This window comes from Lissotriton vulgaris, chromosome 3_1, assembly GCF_964263255.1.
Source record: "Lissotriton vulgaris chromosome 3_1, aLisVul1.2, whole genome shotgun sequence".
In the NCBI taxonomy this organism is placed as follows: domain Eukaryota; kingdom Metazoa; phylum Chordata; class Amphibia; order Caudata; family Salamandridae; genus Lissotriton; species Lissotriton vulgaris.
Genome location: NC_141689.1, coordinates 2,014,216,033 through 2,014,234,092, shown reverse-complemented (window position 1 = coordinate 2,014,234,092; position 18,060 = coordinate 2,014,216,033). Strand labels below are relative to the sequence as shown.

At 46.7% G+C, this 18,060-nt stretch overlaps 1 protein-coding gene across 2 annotated transcripts in view; it reads right to left on the bottom strand.

Moving 5' to 3' along the window:
- Positions 1 to 18,060, bottom strand: part of PRIMPOL (primase and DNA directed polymerase) — a 497,760-nt gene that overhangs the window by 262,412 nt on the left and 217,288 nt on the right. For both annotated transcript variants that reach the window (XM_086962483.1, XM_086962482.1), the window contains exon 5: positions 3,988 to 4,135. In XM_086962483.1, coding sequence (XP_086818609.1) covers positions 3,988 to 4,135 — 148 coding nt within the window. The remainder of the gene's footprint in view (positions 1 to 3,987; positions 4,136 to 18,060) is intronic.

Here is an 18,060-nt window from a genome sequence, read left to right as displayed (position 1 = left end):
GCGGTACAAAAGGGGGTGGTGATGGACGGAGAATCTGAACCAATCAAACACTCACACCCAGTCAACAGATCTGGGTTGAATCCATCACCGTTCTTTAGCCCACTTTGCCACCCCAGTTCAGACATGGCCATATGCAAATCAGTCTGACCCTGTGCCTCATGGGAACAGTTCAATGCGAAGGTATCAACCCAGGCCAAATTTCAAAGAACAAACACTGGCTATTTAAAAACACAAATTATGCATAAACTATAACACAGAAAGTTATACTGATATAAAAAAGTTTTTTAATTATGTTGATAAAAGAGATTAAACACATATATCTTGTATACACGATAAATTGATACAGTAAAAAGTTTTTTGTTGATATTCAAAAATAAAACATTTGTTCTAAAAACACTCAAGGGACAGTATTGTTGTCCTATATATTATTGGCGCGGCTGTAGTCTGTCAACGCGTTTCGACACGTCGTAGTGTCTTCATCAGGACAATATATTTTGCAGCCAAATTTTCATTATATATAGGATGAATTCAAAATCACTAAGATTTTTGTGACTCCTGTGCTTTCAGGTTAAAAATCGGTCGAAAATTTATCAAACCTGGCGTGGCTTTTTTTGTGTCTTTAAGTCTTCACAGTAGCACACGAAGAGTGAGGCACCTTAAACAGCTTTGTTTCGGTATGTGAAATCTTTTTCTGGGGATTTCACTACTCGCTTCTCACTCTTCGTTTCAGAAATACGTAACCTCTAGTTTCCTTAAAACCAATGTTCTATACGCCACGAATAATGTTTTCGCTGCGAGGCGGTACAGATTGCTGATACTGAGAAAAACGCTCAGGACGCCATGATAGCTCTAGATATTACCCCTTTAACCCTTTTGGGGTTCCGCTATGAATGATGATTTTCTAATGTTGTTTTTCTAATGTGAGACTCCAGCAGTGTGGCTGAGTCTTTCTTTTCGCGTATAGCTGACAAAGCGTCAAGTTACGGGAACGTACACAGAGCGAGGATTTTAAAAATCTGAGAGGTGGGAACAGTCCAGCCCGAACTGCCAAGCCATGCCTTCCCTGGACCGGAAACAAGCTTCCGAGGACCGGTTTCTGGCATTTCAGCCGTCTTCAGCCCGGCTCGCTTGAATCCAGTGGCAAAGTGAGCAAGGGACTCACGTCTGAGCATACCCTGCCAACTTATGGCGAACAAAGCGGTACAAAAGGGGGTGGTGATGGACGGAGCATCTGAACCAATCAAACACTCACACCCAGTCAACAGATCTGGGTTGAATCCATCACAGTTCTTTAGCCCACTCTGCCACCCCAGTTCAGACATGGCCATATGCAAATCATTCTGACCCTGTGCCTCATGGGAATAGTCCAGCCCGAACTGCCAAGCCATGCCTTCCCTGGACCGGAAACAAGCTTCCGAGGACCAGTTTCGGGCTGCTGGAAGCGACGGGTGGTGGCAAAATGGAAAATCTCTACCAGAACAATTGAGAAGGTGAAATAGCTGGTGAAATTCTCTTGTGGGAGAAGAAAGGCCCAACAAACATTCTGGAGCTCGGCTTTCCTTGAACTGCTCCACGGCTGAGTGCACTTTCTCACCAAATGGGCAATAGCAGTCAAATGGCATGTCCATTAAGAACGCCTGGATATCCCTGAAGAAGCCCATACACTTCACCCAGGCTTGTCGTCGAAAGGCCACACTAGTACTTATTGCAGGACCTCTGCAATCAGTCTTGTCCAAACTAGAACGTACAACAAGCTTTGCTGCATCACGACCATCGTGAATAGCCTAGATAAGGGGCACCCAAAACATGTCCCAAGGCATCCCAAAGTTTTTGAGAGAAGGCAGCTGGAGTTCACAGACGTCAGGGACAGATTTGTAGAAGAGAAAATATGTTTCAAATGTCTCTATTCTGTTTATTTCACGATCAGGTGGAGAGGTAAGAAGAGCATTGGAATTGACTCTGCTGGTGGATGCCTGTACCACCAGGCTCTCTGGCACTGGATGGTGAGTAAGAAAGACCAGGTCGCCAGGGGCGGGACAATGGCAACGAGCGACCTGCCTACTAACAGGCAGACTTGAACTTGGTTTTGACCAAGTCCCCAAAAGGGTATCCGTAGGGCCTTATTAAATGGTAACAAGGGTTCTATGGGACTCTGACCAGCACTTTCATTGTGGGGAGCTGTAAATCTTTAATATCTGCCACTTCCGCATAACAACTGCAAAAGAGGCGCTTTGCCCATGGCAGGACTGAGGGAGGGGGTTGGACACACGACCAGTATCTAGGCAAGTATCCAGCCCTATGGCATCCTTAATTTCTTCTTTCCAGTTTCCAGACTGAACTGGCATTGTGGCGAGGTAGTGCTTCTCCCCCTCAATGCCAGGAAAGCCTTTCACAGACTGGAATGGGTTACATAGCTTGTGTACTAGAAGCAGTAGGATTTGCCCCAACGTTCTTCTGGTGGGTTGCAGGATGCTATAGTAAGCCCAAGGGAAGAGTCTGCCTGAATGGCCACCTGTCAGCCCAGATCATTATCCAACTAGGAACGAAACTGGGGTGCCCTCTCTCACTCCTACCTTTCCATTTGGTTATGGAGCCATCCCTGTATAGGGTAAGAGGATCTCTAATATCTGGGGCATTCATTTGGTCAAGACACTGTAATGCCATTCGCTAATGATGTTCTGCTAACCCTTACAGACCCCATCCGATCCGTGAAAGAAATAACCAGAAAGAGAGAGAGAGACATATTCTTCTTCCCCGAAGAAGATAACATCAAGACGGAACACTCTTCTAAAGTACCCTCTCCCAGAGGTCAACTTTCCAGGTCAGATATAGTGGGAAATTGAATTGATCCTATGGTTTGATGCATCTCAGTGGTCTAATATTTTCCTAAGAAAAAACAACTTTGTGAGACGTCCAAGGTAAAAAAGGTATCCTTAAGTATGAAGAATTACACACGGGCCAGGCTACATAGGACATATCAGAGTAAATCAGGATACTGTTGGAGTGGCTTTGGACAGTCAGAGTCCATGCCACACATCCTTTGGAGTTGCTCTAAGTTGGGAACCTTTGAGGTAGAAGTGATGCAAAGGGTGTGTAGGTGAAGGGGATACACTAATGGAGTCCTCACCAAAAACGCTGCACTTCCCATAAAGGATGTCAACCTAATGTTTGTAGCCAAACTACACAGGCGATACTATCCTTATAGTGCAACGAACATCCCTCAATGCTGGAACTTTGGTATCAAATACTCTGGATGCTATTGAGTAATGAGAAGCTCGCATATGTGGACCGAGAAATGCAGTTTATCTTTAATAAGATATAAGGACTGGTGTTCTCCTACTTTAGAGGAGACTATCTACAAGTACCATGCCCAAAACATCTTGGGACAGGAAGCCCTCTAGAGACAGATACATACACCCGAAGGCAGCAGGGAAATGGAAAGGAAACAAGAGATAGTGAGGCAAACGTGGAAATAGAGGAGTTGGCCTCCCAGATTTGTAGGGTGATGGGGGAGTGGGATGTTGGGGGGAATCATTTAAGTGGGTATGCCTGCCATGCGTTGGTTTGAAATAGAACATGGCAAACGATTGCAAGACTCATTGGCCACCATCATGGGCCAGGCCATCTCAAACTGTAAGCAGAAAGAGGGCCATGTTAGGGGCAAGTTTGCACTCGAAAGGCACATTAAAAATGCGTGTGTGTTCCATGTCCTGCAGTGACAAAAACACGTTTTGTTTTTAGAAACTACTTCTAACAAAGGATGGAATGATTCATTGCAGTTTCAGATGTAAAAGAGTCTCTCATGAATTGCAATGCAAAAACACCCTAAGAGTCAGAATGGTACAGCAAACAACTAAAATCATACAAAGAGAGAAAAACACTTCCTTTAAGCTTTTCAGAAGATTAGTGACTAAAACTCTGGCAGACAGTTGCGTTGTCAGCCAGACCCAAAAGTACAACAGTCAATGTAATAATTCATCAACTTACCAGCATGAATGTTATCTTTAAATGCTGAATTTTGTAGCAAGAATATTAAATGTCGACTAAACTTGTTTTCTGTGCTGGAATCTAAATTTAATACATCCTTTGCAGAACATTTAATTCCATAAAATTCTTCTAGTTTTCTGCTGATGTACTGTAAACAAAAAGAAGAAAATCTAAAGTTAAAGTGTTGTGTATTGGTTTCATATACATATATCTTCAGTTGAAGGTTAGAAACAGTAGAAACCATGCCCCATGCAATGTACATCATTAGTTGAAATCAAATTGCTGAATTTTCAATCAGAGTTGTGCCCTTGGGTCCTTCTGCAATGGATATACAAAAATAAAAATGCACTTCCGTGTGTGTGAAATCTCTCTCATTCTATTTACATATGTATGTCATATAGACAGGCACTCTTTTATTCATCTCTGTATTTATGCATCTATTTATTCCCCTCCGCCTAATTCTTGCATTAACATACTTGCCCATCTACAATAAAACTCACAAACGCAACAAGTATATGCAAGATAAATTTAAAAATTCAACATATGCAAGATAAGTTAAAAGTACAAAAGTTTGAAAAAAGAAAAGATGTTTCCACCTAAAAATTTCGGGAGTATGCTTGTAATAAATAATAAAAGTGTACACATCAGCGAATGGCCGGCTTGCAATGGTATTGTACACATTGTATTGTTGTTTTGAATGTTGACCATTTTGTAAAACATGTATAAGCTATGTACTAAAGCTTACCAATATAACTGCTGAGTAAACAAAACCAAAAGTACTTGGCACCCATCTTAGAATTATATTCCGCAGTGTGTCTTTGTAACGATCCATGAAGCACATCGTTCTGGCTTCTTAACATGACAGCAAAACATTGATGTCCTTGGGAAATAACATTAATCCTCACTGCTCCCTTTTGCCGCCAAAGTAATCGAAAAAGCCGTCAACACCCAGGTAGAACAATTCAAAGAAACCAACAACATCCTCGACACCTCTCAATCTGGATTTCGAAGCAGCCACAGCACTGAGACCGATGTCATGCGTGTCCTCCTTCACTAAAGCCACACAGCAGCCCTCCTCCGCCTGGACCTTTCAGCAGCCTTTGACACAGTCTCCCACCGCACACTAGCCTCCAGGCTCCACGAAGCTGGCATTCAAGGCACAGCCTTAGACTGGATTCGATTTTTCCTCTCAGGCAGAACACAAAGAATAAGACTCCCGGGCGTGGCAAGGATGGTGAGCGGGTAGGATGTGTGTTACTTCGTCTCCCCGCCTGCCGATGCCCAATTCAGCCCCAAAATAACAGCTAATTCCCCCAGAAGCGGCCAAGCGGTAGCGGAGCTGCTCCCCAGCCGCTGGGACGCTTTGATGAGCTGATTTAGCAGCTGGGGGCTGTACTTTAATCCTTACCTTTGGTAGACGGCAGAGCCCGCTGGATCCCAAGATGGCGGCCACACCCGGAGTCTCGCCAGAGCTCGGTGTGAAGATCCGCCGCGCCGGAGCTCGGCCATCCCCTCACCGGGAAGTGACAAGCGTGTCCCTGACGATTACAGCGAGTGGAGCAGCACAGCGGAGACGTTTTAGCGGTTGGGGGCCGCATTTTGACCCTTGCTGGTGACAGACGGCGGAGCCAGCTGGCTTCCAAGATGGCGGCCGGATCCTGAGTGGTGCCAGAGCTCAGTGTGTGGAACAGCCGTACCGGAGCTCGGCCAGCACATTACTGGGTCGCATCGGGCGTGCCCCTGACAGCACCGGTGAGTGGCGCAGCCTTGGCGGACCTTAGGCGGGCCCCCAGAGAGACATCTGAAACAGTTGGAGGTGGAAGGGGCCCGCGACGTGGCGGTGCGGCCAGAAGGACGCCCTGCGGACGGCCACAACATCCAGGCCTGACTGGCGGTCCTGGTCGGTGGTGAGCCGTTGGGAGCACTCCCCGACGTACACCGGGCGTCGTCCTGGTGCTGCAGCCTGCCTGGAATTCCCTCCTGAACGGCATGCAGGGGACACGCCGCGGATCGGTGGAGGGCTGCTGGCTTGCTGTGAAAGCGGTAAGAGGAGGCCGACACCAAGCGGGGGACTCAGCACACAGCTTCCCGGACTTTTCGGCGGCCCGCGTGGGCCTTGACTGTGGCTGGTGCAGGCGGCTGGACCTGGGGAGCGCCAGCTCATCACGAGCCTGAAGGAACAAGCGAGGCGGCGGAATGGTGTAGGTGAAGGCGAGTCAGGGAAAGAACGTGCAACGCAGAGCATCGGCCAGGGCAAGTCGACTGGCACTTTGGAGGAGAAGCGATATCCACCGCTCCTTTATCTTCCCTTGACAGTCTCTGTGGAGGAGGTGAATGTAGGCCTGGAGGGGCCCGAGCAACCATGTATGTAGACCGCTCCGCATTGGAGACGACGCGCATCTCCTGGACCTGCACCAAAGGGCATAGAGCGTGGAGTGAAGGGTCTTGGCATATTCCCCTAGTTGGCGTCACTTAGGAGGTCGCAGCGCCCTGCGGCCGGCTGTTGGGCCTTTCTGGGGTGCGTTCCCCCACAGTCCGCAATATAACATTGTGCTTAGCATGCACAGAGCTTCGGATCGACTGGCACCCTGTAAACTCTCAGCTGAGGTGACGTAATCTCCAACTAAAGGGGAAGGAAGGAAAGTACATTGAACAAAATGCTCACCAAGGGCCCTCAGGCTGCTGCAGGCCATGATGAGGAAGATACTCCCATCACCAAATCCTTCCTGGAGTCATTATTCAATATTCTTCACAACGCCTTTCACACTCTGAAAAGCGAAGTAGCGGGAGAAGTGCGTGAACAGCAGAGGGAGATGAACACTCTTGGAGACAGGGTGGCGGCAATCGAGGACCAGGAAAGGGCCAAGGACGAGGAAGTCATGCAACTACAGCAGGAGGTGATCCGTTTGAGAGATCAGCAGCTTGACCTGCAGGCTCACGCTGAGGACCTTGAGAACCGCTCTTAGCGGAATAACATTCGGGTCCTGGGGGTACCATCGAATGCAGAGGGGACCGACAATACCGCTTTCCTGCAAGGACTGTTTTGCGACATTCTGGCAGCACCCGCAGAGACGGAGACCCGCATCGAGAGAGCCCACAGGGTGGGTCTGCGACGGCGAGCCAATGCTCCGCCACAGGACATACTGGCCTTCCTTCCGAACTATCCTTTAAAAGAACGCATAATCAGGGAAGCTAGGTCAAAACAACTGGTCCAATACCAGGGTCTGACTATTAGCTTGTATCAAGACCTGGCGGCCAGCGCCTTGCAGAAACGGAGAGAATTCAAAGACGTCACAGCGCACCTCCAGGACAAAGGGGTGGCGTACTCCTGGGGGCACCCCTTTCGTATCATCTTCAAATGGCAAGGACGATTGCATCGAATTCAGTCCCTTTCCGATGTGTGCAAGCTGTTGGGTCTGCCACACCAAAGTCCTGTGACGGAGAGTACACCGGATCGTCGCCAGTCCCCGGCGCGTTGGCAGACAGTCGGGAGGAGACACTCTGTGGGGCTGCCCGAGGGCCCGATCCTGAGGTGTTAGCACAGGAATGAAGAGCAGCATTTGAATCAGTCACAACGGACACCTCCCCTCAAGAAGACTCATGAGGGTGTTTGGGGTCCTGTCTGTGTTCCTGTAATGATGGGGCTGGGGGTGAGGTGGGGGGGCGTAGGGTTTGGCTTCATCGCCCTTGTCACAGGATGCCACGGACTGTCTTACTCTACCACAAACACACTACTGGATGGGGTGTGTGCGGGACTGTGACGGGGGGACTGTTTTGGGGGTTGGGGTTAGGGAGGGGGGAGGGGAACTGGTGTGCTCAGGAGGAGAGTTTGAGTTCTCAACCGTGGTTTCAGGAGTCTTGATTGTGCGGGAGGGGCCCGGGGTTTATTTCACCAGCTAGCAATGCAGGCTTGGGAGCATTCTGTTTACTTGCCGAACCATGCAGGACACTGAACTAACTATCCTCACACTTAACGTCAAGGGTCTCAATAGCCCCAATAAGAGGAAAGCCATTCTATCCTACTTAGAGAACACAGGAGTGGATACTCTGCTGCAGGAAACGCACTTGCTAGCGCGTGATTGCCATAGGTTATAGTCCAAGTCGGTCCCCTATCAATATCTCTCCTCTACGACTGATAAGAGTGCGGGTGTGGCGATCTTGGTAGCGAGGAAGTTTTGAGGGTCGGTGGGAGACAAAGTAGGAGAAATTAAGGGACGGCTACTGGCGCACCGTTTTTGGATTAAAGGCCTCGCTCTAACGATCGGAACGATATACAACTCCAAATGCGGGCCAAGAGGTGTTACTTAGAACGGCCCTTTCAAAAGTCCTAGAACCACAAGACTGCTTCATTCTGGTGGGAGGCGACCTGAACTTAGTCATGGACACAATAGCAGACAGATCTGCCAGTCCACAATCTCGGGGGTGGAGGATGGGTGGAGGGGGGGGGGGGGGTGGGGTGGGCGGGGTTGAGGTCTTGGGAGAGGGTAAGAAGTGGTTGGCAGATAGGGGCTTGATTGACCTATGGCGAGCGTCTTACCCTCAGGCTTCCCAATTTTGTTCCTACTCGCAAGTACATTGTACCTTTGCGTGATTAGACCACTTTTTGGGTTCCACAGAGGTCCAAGCGACGGTTAAGGACATTTATATTACGGCTGCGGCCTTGTCAGACCATAATGCGGTGCTGGTCACATTAGAGGTCCCTCACATAACCCGGCCTGCTGGGACCTGGAGACTGCGAGAGACCATGCTTCACAAACAGGCGGTCCAGGAGCAAATCCTTAAATGTATCAAGGGTTACCTAGAGATTAATGATACCCCAGATACTTCTGTAGCTACACTTTGGGGGGCGTTCAAAGCAGTAGTGAGGGGGAGCTGATCGCTTTGTCAGCGGCACAAAATAAGGAGCGCAAAGCTAAAAGGGAAGAACTTATGGCCCAAGTGCTTGAGCTGGAGAGAGCCCACAGCCGAACGGGAGTCCCCCGGATTTGGCGACAACTGAAGAATGAGCGAGCCCTGCTGGTGGGGCTCGACCTGGACAGAGCAGAATATGCGGCTCTTCGCCTAAAGTACTCTTACTATATCGGAGGGGACAAAACAGGCCGGGTCATAGCTAGCAGGTTGAGGGTGAACACGCAACAGGGCAAGGTTAACGAGATCACCGACTCGGAGGGACGTCAGATCACTGATGGTATGGGAATAGCACAGGCTTTTCGGGATTTGTATGCAGCTCTTTATGAGGGGGAGTCATTGTCTTCCCATCAGATAGACGCCTACCTTCGTCAGGCACGCACACCAGCACTGACCCAGTCAAATGGCGATTGGCTTGATGATCCCATACGCATCGAGGAAGTGGTAGGAGCCATTTCCCGCATTAAAATTTTGAAAGCCCCGGGACCGGATGGATTTTCGGCTGGGTTTTATAAGAAGTCTTGTGCCGTCTGAGCTCCAGTACTTACCAGACTCTTCAAGTCCTTTACGGGCCCAGGTACGATCCCTCTGGAGATGCTGCTGGCCTCAATAGTGGTACTACCCAAACCGTGTAAGGACGCTTCCAGGTGCAGCTCCTACCGGCCCATCTCATTGCCAAATGTCGATCTAAAACTGTTCACAGGGATTTTGGCAGCGTGCCTGGGTCCCCTCATGCCGGGCATAATTGACCCAGATCAGTCTGGTTTTATACACAACGTACACAAAACGTATATTTCATCTTATTGATAAGGCCCATCGCACTAAAATGGATGCTCTTCTCTTGTCGGTGGACGCCGAGAGGGGGTTCGAACGGGTAGATTGGCGCTTCTTGGACAGAACGCTGACACATTTTGGCTTTGGGGACATGTTCCGAGCGTGGATATCGAGCTGCTACAACCCCAAGGCGGTGCTCAGGGTAAATGGGGTAACTTCCACACTCTTTGAGATACAGTGAGAAACCAGGCAGGGGTGCCAGTTGTCTCCCCTTCTCTTCACCTTGTATATAGAACCCCTGGGACAATCCGGAGATAAAGGGCAACCCATTTGGGGGAGAGCGGCATACCTTTAGTCTATATGCCGATGGTATCATCGCCTCACTGGAGTCGCCAGCATGCTCGGACCCTGCCTTCTTGCAGGAACTGGAGGATTTTGGTCAGGTTTCGGGTTTACGAGTCAATATTGGGAAGTCCATAGTCCTATGGTTTCGGGAAGAGGGCTCAGTCCTATCATCTGGGAATAGACGATACGCGGGCATACCCATTTATTCTTCCATCCCCTACTTGCAGCGTAAGTGTCCCATACGGTTCATCTCAACTACTCTAAATTTTTACAGCGCTCTACTAAAGAAATGAATGATTGGACATGTCATTCGCTCTCTCTGCTGGGCAGGGTAGCAGAGGTCCAGATGTCACTCCTACCTCGAGCACTGTACCTCTTTCAAACTATTCTGGTCTGGCCACCCCCGGGCATACTACAAGCTCTACAGAGAGATATTAATCAATTCATATGGGGAGGGAAGAGACCACGGCTGCGCAAGAATCTGTGATATCTGAAGCCAGATGAAGGGGGACTGGGCATTCCCAATGTTTTAGAATATTTTCGCGTGGGGCAACTGAGATATCTAGTGGAGTGGAAACGCCCCGAATCGGAGAAAAGCTGGCGTTTCCAAGATAGGTCAATAGATCAAATTGATATTTGGAAGGTCCCCTTTCTTAATCGGACTCACAGACCCCCCCGGCCTCATGGTCTCCCCTGTCACAAAGTCTATGCTGAGAGCGTGGGACAGGGTGGCAGTAAGACGGGGCTTGACGACATTCCCTTCTCCCATGACACCGCTTTCGATAATAAAGAATTTTCCCCAGGTGGACGCCTGGGATTTTTCTGCCTGGAGGGCATCCGAGTGCCGATCAGCAGGCCATTTCTTTGACCTTGAGGGTATCATCCCCTTTCACGATTATGGCCTTCCAGACACAGAGCGCTTTTGCTATTTCCAGCTCAGACACTGGATCCTCCACGCTGACGTTCACCCAAAAGTGGCTAGAGAGCTAACTAAGTTTGAGAAGTGGCTATACCTCAAAAACATAGACAGAGCAATGATAACTGACATTTACAATATGCTTAGGGAGAGGGTACCCGAGGAGCCAACTGCAGACCAGAGAAGGTGGGAGAAGGAACTGGGGAGACAACTAACGAGTAAAGAGTGGGCGGACATCTATTATCGCGCGAATCACACAGCGCGTAACAAGGCTAGCAGGGAAGCGGCAGTTAAGGTGGATATGTATTGCCATTTGACCCCTGCCCGCATGCATAGTGGGAATCCAGCACATAGTCCGTGTTGCTGGCGGGGCTGCGGGAGGATGGCACCCTGGTACATATTTTATGGGAATGGGGAGAGCTTCAGACCTACTGAAAAGAGGTTCTAGAGGATATTGATCGCCAATTTGATACTGAACTCCCACGTTTCCCTGCTTACGTGATTTTGGGACTGCCCAACTCCATAACATACCACTTAAGTCCAGGCGGGGCAGGTTGATGGGGATAGCTTTGGGAGCTGCCAAGCAGAACATCCTATCACATTGGGCCTAACCTTTGAGACTGACACGATTGGGGTGGCTACATAAACTATGGTATGTCCTAGTAATGGAACGTATACAGGCCTCTCTTTTCAACACTATGGCCAGCTTCTCTGACGTTTGGCAGCCACTGACTGCTTTATTATCAACGGAAATGAATGAGATTACATGCCCTAAATATCTCTGCCTTCTTCCGCTTACAAGCCTGGCCCCCACATCATAATATACGGAGACTCATACAGTACTTTCCCTGTCACCATAACACATCTTGATACAATAGGAAGGCACACCAGCTCAGGGTGGGAGAGGGCATTGGGGTCTGGGGGAGGGTGGGGGGTTTCTTTCAATTTTCTAAATGGCAATACAGCGACATTCCTCACCGTTTGGCTGCTTGCACGGCAGTTAGTGCGGCATCACCGGGGGGCTTTTGTGGCGGCTATGTGATTCATAGATTCTGGCCAACAGGAGTAGGCTTATCTTCGATTTGTGTCCTTCATGAGCTAATGTAATTAAGCTATTTCTCAAAGAAATTGGTGGAACAAATAAGTCACCACGCATAATCACAACGTCATCAAATAGAGAAAGCTCGTCTAGGACCTTAACAAATGGTCTATTGGTAACCGAGACAGTGCTTTCCCTTTTACAACCTGTGAGTATCATTTTCTTCAGCTCAACCATGGAACTATCAGCTGACATAGCATCAAACCACTCACTCTTAGTCAAAGCTCGTGCCTCACATATACTCAACACGTCCTGTACCAATGCAACAGCACCCTCTTTCTGCATCTTCAGCACAGCCACCTCATCAACTGTCTTCCAATCCAAAGGCAGTCTTGATAAGCAATCTGCTTGTGTGTTTTTCCACCCTTGAATATACTCAATATTGTAACAAAATTCTTGTAGGCGAGAAGCCAGCCTAGCCAACCTAGCAGAACATTTAGCATCCCCACCAAGTAACAACACCTTAAGCAAAGGTTTATGATCAGAATTCAGGGTAAACTTCGACCCCCATAGATAGGTCCTGAAATATTCACAGGCCCAAGCAGCAGCCAAAGTTTCCCGTTCTATCACGGAGTAATTTTTCTCCGTAGTTGTTAAACTTCTTGATGCAAATGCCACAGTCTTCTCCTGACCGCCATGAATTTGTGCTAAGACAGCACCTAGACCTGTTGCACTGGCATCTACAGTAAGGACAATGTGGCGTTTGGTATCGAAAGGTGTGAGAATCCCTGCTTCACAGATGTCTCTCTTGATGTTCTCAAAAGAGTCCTGCTGTGAAGTGCCCCAAGAGAAACTGACACCCTTCTTCATCAAATCTCTCAAGGGAGTAGTTTTTGAAGAGAAATCTTTAACAAACTTTGAATAATATTCTACTAATCCTAGGAAGGACCTAAGTTTGTCTTTGTCTGATGGAACAGGAGCTAACCTGATTGCATCAACAAGATTCCGCTTTGGTTTTACCCCTACATCAGAAATCTCATAGCCTAAATAGTCTACCTTATCTACTAAGAACTTACACTTGTCACGTCTAAGTGTCAACCCTGACTCTCTAATCCTTGACAAAGCCTCACGAAGGGTGAAATTGTGCTGAGAAATTGTGTTACCAAACACCAGAATATCATCCTGAAAAAAAACAATGTTTTTTACACCACTGAATAGTACATTCATCATTCTTTGAAAGATGCTAGCAGCAGAACATAAGCCAAAAGGCATCCTGGTACATTGGTACACACCCTCAGTGGTGATAAAAGCGGTAAGGGGTTTAGAATCTGCATGTAATTTGATCTGGTGGTAGGCGTTCTTTAAATCCAACTTAGAGAAAAATTTTCCACCACTTAACTCTAAAATAAGCTCATTTATATTAGGAAGTGGAAAGGTATCTACAACTACACTCTGATTGAGAGACCTGAGGTCAATGCAGAACCTAAATTTTCCATCCGATTTCTCTGTGATCACCACTGGAGAAACCCACGATGTACTCTCTACAGGCTCAATCACTCCAGAAGTGAGCATTTCTTGAAGCATCTCTTTGACCGCTTCTCTGGCTACTAAAGGTGTTCTTCTCGCTTTGTGCTGTATAGGGATAGCATTGGGCTTTAAAATTATTTTGTGTACATAGCCTTTAAAATACCCTAATTCATCCTTGAATACATCTCTATTCTCCTCCAGAATCTTATCTAGAGGCAAATCATCAATAACCATGACCTGAGTTGGGGCTCTGGGATTTACAGTTATGGACAGATCAAACTGGTGCACCCAACCTAAAATAGGTGGACCGTCACTGGCTAAACTTTACCAACAACAGATCTGTCTTTGAATTCAATTACTGATTTCATATACCCAACAATGTTTATAGTCTCCCCCTGATACCCTCCAGGGTTAATATCCTTAGGTAACAAAACACAACCGGGCCATAACTTGTCATAAGTGTGTTTCGGAATAATGGTATACAGTGAACCACAATCAACCATTAGGTCTACAGGAACATTGTTAATCTTAAAACTTGCTTTAGGCCTATTCTTTCTACGACTTTGAATATCCAGATCATCACTGGGATCATCAACAAGTAAAATGCGATCAACCTGTGGAGAAAAATCATCATTAGCGTTGTGAGCTATTTGGTCATTATCCTCATCAATGACTGCTACACATTGCTTAAAAGATTTCCTACACATGTTAGAAAAGTGACCTTTTCGTCCACATTTCAAACAATTCCTGTCTACAGCAGGACATTTACGAAAGTCAGCATTGTGAGATGAGTTCCCACACCTAAAGCAAGATCTTCTTGCTGTCTTCCTCTTTGGGAAAATCTTCCTGATCTTGAGATAGCTGCTACATCAGTAACTGTATTAGACACAGATGAGACAATTCCACTGTTGCCTTCTTTCTTATTCAGCTCTCGCATACAATATTGTGAGTGTTCTAGTACTTTGGCTATGTCTATAGCGTCCTTCAATGAGGGATTCTTAGCAGCCCAAAGACGTTCCTGTGTTTTCTTACATCTGCACTGCACTATTAGCTGATCTCTCACTAACTCGTCAGTCATTGCTCCAAATTTGCATTTAAGAGATAATTCTCTGAGTTTGGATACAAATTCATCTATAGATTGGTTCTCCTCTTGTCTGTGAGTATAAAATTGATATCGATTCATAACAATGTTCACTTCTTTTGCAAACCTCACTTCAAGACGTTTTTGTGCTTCACGGTAAACATCTTCAATAGCAGTACCAGTTGGTGAAGGGGCTACTGGTAGGTACTTAAAAATGCGTTGACCTTCCTTGCCTATGTTATTCAGGAGTAACACCTTTTTCCTTGCAGCACTAAATTTTGAACCATCCAAAGCATCCAAGTAGTTCTCAAACATGGGTAGCCAATCCTCCCATTCTATTAGCAAAGGTCCAGGAGAAGCTAAAAAATTGGAGGAGTTATAATTGAGCTCTGACTCTCCATAACGTATTGGACAGGAGTAACAGTAGAACTATGAGCAACAGTAGCACTCTGAGTGTCCATGACAAGTAAATGAGCAAGTGAGTAAATGTCAAAAGAAAGAAAGAAATGTAAACAAACAATTCAAAACGAAAGAATTATAAAAGAATACAAGAAATTACTCGTTTTACCAACCAGTGTTCTAACCAGTTCTTGTTCTTGTTTCTTATTTGCTTGAAATGCAGCACAAATCCTTTGTTTTTAAAATGTAGGACAAATCCTTCGTTTTAACAAATCCTTCGTTTTAACTTTGAAACTGACGTGTTGTGAGGAGAAACACGAAGTTCCGGTGTATTTTGCAAAAATAAAATGGCCGCCACGTATTCTGACGTGTGTTTCTGAGGTTGGTTGGCCTTGTTTCGATGACGCGGTGACGTATTGTCGTCACGTCTGTTTCTGATGCCGGTTGACCTTGTTTCAACAGCGCTCGTTGTTTTGAGAGTCGGTTGCGCACATTAGTGACGAGCGACTCCAAGCATAATTCAAAAGACGCTCGCCACGCAGCAACAACATTCCAAATACGCTCGAGCGCCAAAAATGTTGTGGTGCTGAAGAATACTAATACAAAAGAAGTATGAGTTGCAGGGAGATTTATTAAGACAATAAATCCTAGGTAAGAAAAGTGTGGCTCTCCCCTTGGCCAGTCCAACAGCAACTGCCAGGGAAGAGAACATAAGCACATAGCTAGAATGTAGAACATGGCAACAGAAGAGTATAATGAAAATAGAAGATTACAACAAATAACCTTCAAACTACTCACACATGCCTACAAAGCCCTCCATAACACCGGACCCCAATGCCTCAATGAACGAATCTCCTTCCACGCCCCCAAGAGAAACAGCAGCTCTGCCGACCTCGCCCTAGCCACGGTCCCTCACATCCACAGGGACAGAGTAGGGGGCAGATCCTTCTCTTACATCGCAGACAAGATCTGGAACAAACTCCCCCTTCGCAACCGACAGAGCCCAACACTGCACCAGTTCATAAAGGACCTCAAGACCTGACTCTTCAATTGACCAACGAAATGCTGCCGCCTCACCCACCACCAGCGCCTTGAGACCCTCACGGGTGAGTAGTGCGCTCTAAAACCGCTGATTGATTCCAAGATGGCGCCCGGTTTAGAAGCAGAGGACGTTTGGCATGGAACACTCAAAATGAAAGGAGGGTGAAGTGCGTAGTTTAGCAGCATTGTCTAGAGAGCTGTGGGATGCTGTAAAAAATAATTTAAAAAGAAAAGGAAAAAAAAGGAAAAGAAAGAAATTAAAGGGGATGCATAAAAAGGAGAAATTGGAAAACTAAAGCAGTGGCCCACAAGCCCTTGCACACACTCATTTTCAGGTGGATGTTAACGTGATATGGGAAAATGCCATCACTCACAAGGTAACAGAACCAATGGTTGAAGTGGACTGATGCATTTTCCCATCCTGTGTGCTCTCCGAGGTGGAAGCAGGCCATGGCAGAAGAGGGCTTCCCGAATTTGTGCGTGTAGGTGTGTGTTGTGAGATAAAACGGCAGAGAAATACAAAAGTGTTAACCCTGTGCAGCCCACTCTGTAACTTTTTTTAATGCTTTTAGCTTAAAAACTAAAAAAGGGATTTAAACCAAACCACAAAACGATCATTATTGGAGCCACCTTCTATGTTCATGTTGTTTAGTGTTAACCATTTCAGCCACCTGGGCTGTAGATGTGAGCAAACTTTCCTAGGTGAGCTTAAATAGGAAATCACTTCTTTTTTTACCACACCCTTATCTTTGTTTCCCCTAGATACATCTTAACAAAATGTGTTATTTCGAAACCCAACTGACCGAGAAAGAAGACCGCCAAGCTTTGTTAAAATCTGTGGAATCAAAAGTTGTAGGCAAACAACAAATGCTTTTAAATGGGGAAACAACTTCGCAAACAAAACTACACACTGGCGTCCACCACTGTGTAATTTTATATGTGTGTGTGTATGTACATGTATATATATATATATGTGTGTGTGTGTGTGTGTGTGTGTATATATATATATATATATAAATATAATTTTTTTAAATAATATATTTCATTACAAGAGTCAGGTTGACGCATCCTATAGTGCAAATCTTCTACCCCATTCTCTGTAAAATGGGAGATAAGCAACTCCAAAACCCTTGCCTACTATTGTAATCTATGAGATTCCATGTAACAAAATATCTGTCTACAGGCTTTAAATGGTGTAAGAACCCAACCTTAACCCGTTTACCACGATGGACAATCTGTTGCGGTGCGCGCGTTCTGAAGGGTGGGCTGCGTCAGCCAACGGTCGTACGCAGCACCAGGGAGGGAGTGCTCGCGTCGGCCGTTGGCCGACGCCAGCACGGAATGGGTTAAAGGCCGGTTCTCTTAATCAAGCTTTTCAAAATAAATACGTAAAGCCTACAACCTTTATAGTAACTTTTGAAAATAGACAGATAGACCTAGAGCCTTAATCATTGGGCGTCACCAAAGCAACTCAGTTCTAGGTCCCAATGCAGCACAATAAATGGCCAGGAGGAAGCATATGTAAACATATGTAAGCACTTTAAAAAATTCATCAAAAAGAGAAGATCAGACAAATGTACAAAGGAGGAGATGGCTGACAAACCGCTCCCACTACAAGGCTTTCCTGGGTAAAAGATAGAATAAATGGAAGTCCATCAGATAACTTTCCCTGATGCCGACTGACCAGATGGCCCTTTCACTGGGCCACAAACTTGCCCACACTAATCAATGTTTGACGTGGTGGATGATCAGTGAATACGCAAGATGACATTCACCTCCAGTGCAGGTAAGTCAAAACCACTGTCAGTTCCGATCTCTCGCCATGCATGGGAGTAGGTGTAGGCTGTCGAGATTCAGTTGAAGACACCAGCCCTACTGCTAGGACAGCTGGTCGCCCTGAAGAGGAAGACTTACAGAGGGCAAATACTGAGGCTAAACAACTCAGACTGCTTAACGCTCCAAGCTCAAGTCAGAATGAGCTGAACTTGGTCTCATCTGACTTTCCTTAGGATTCAGGGAATCACCAGTAAAGGGGGAATCACA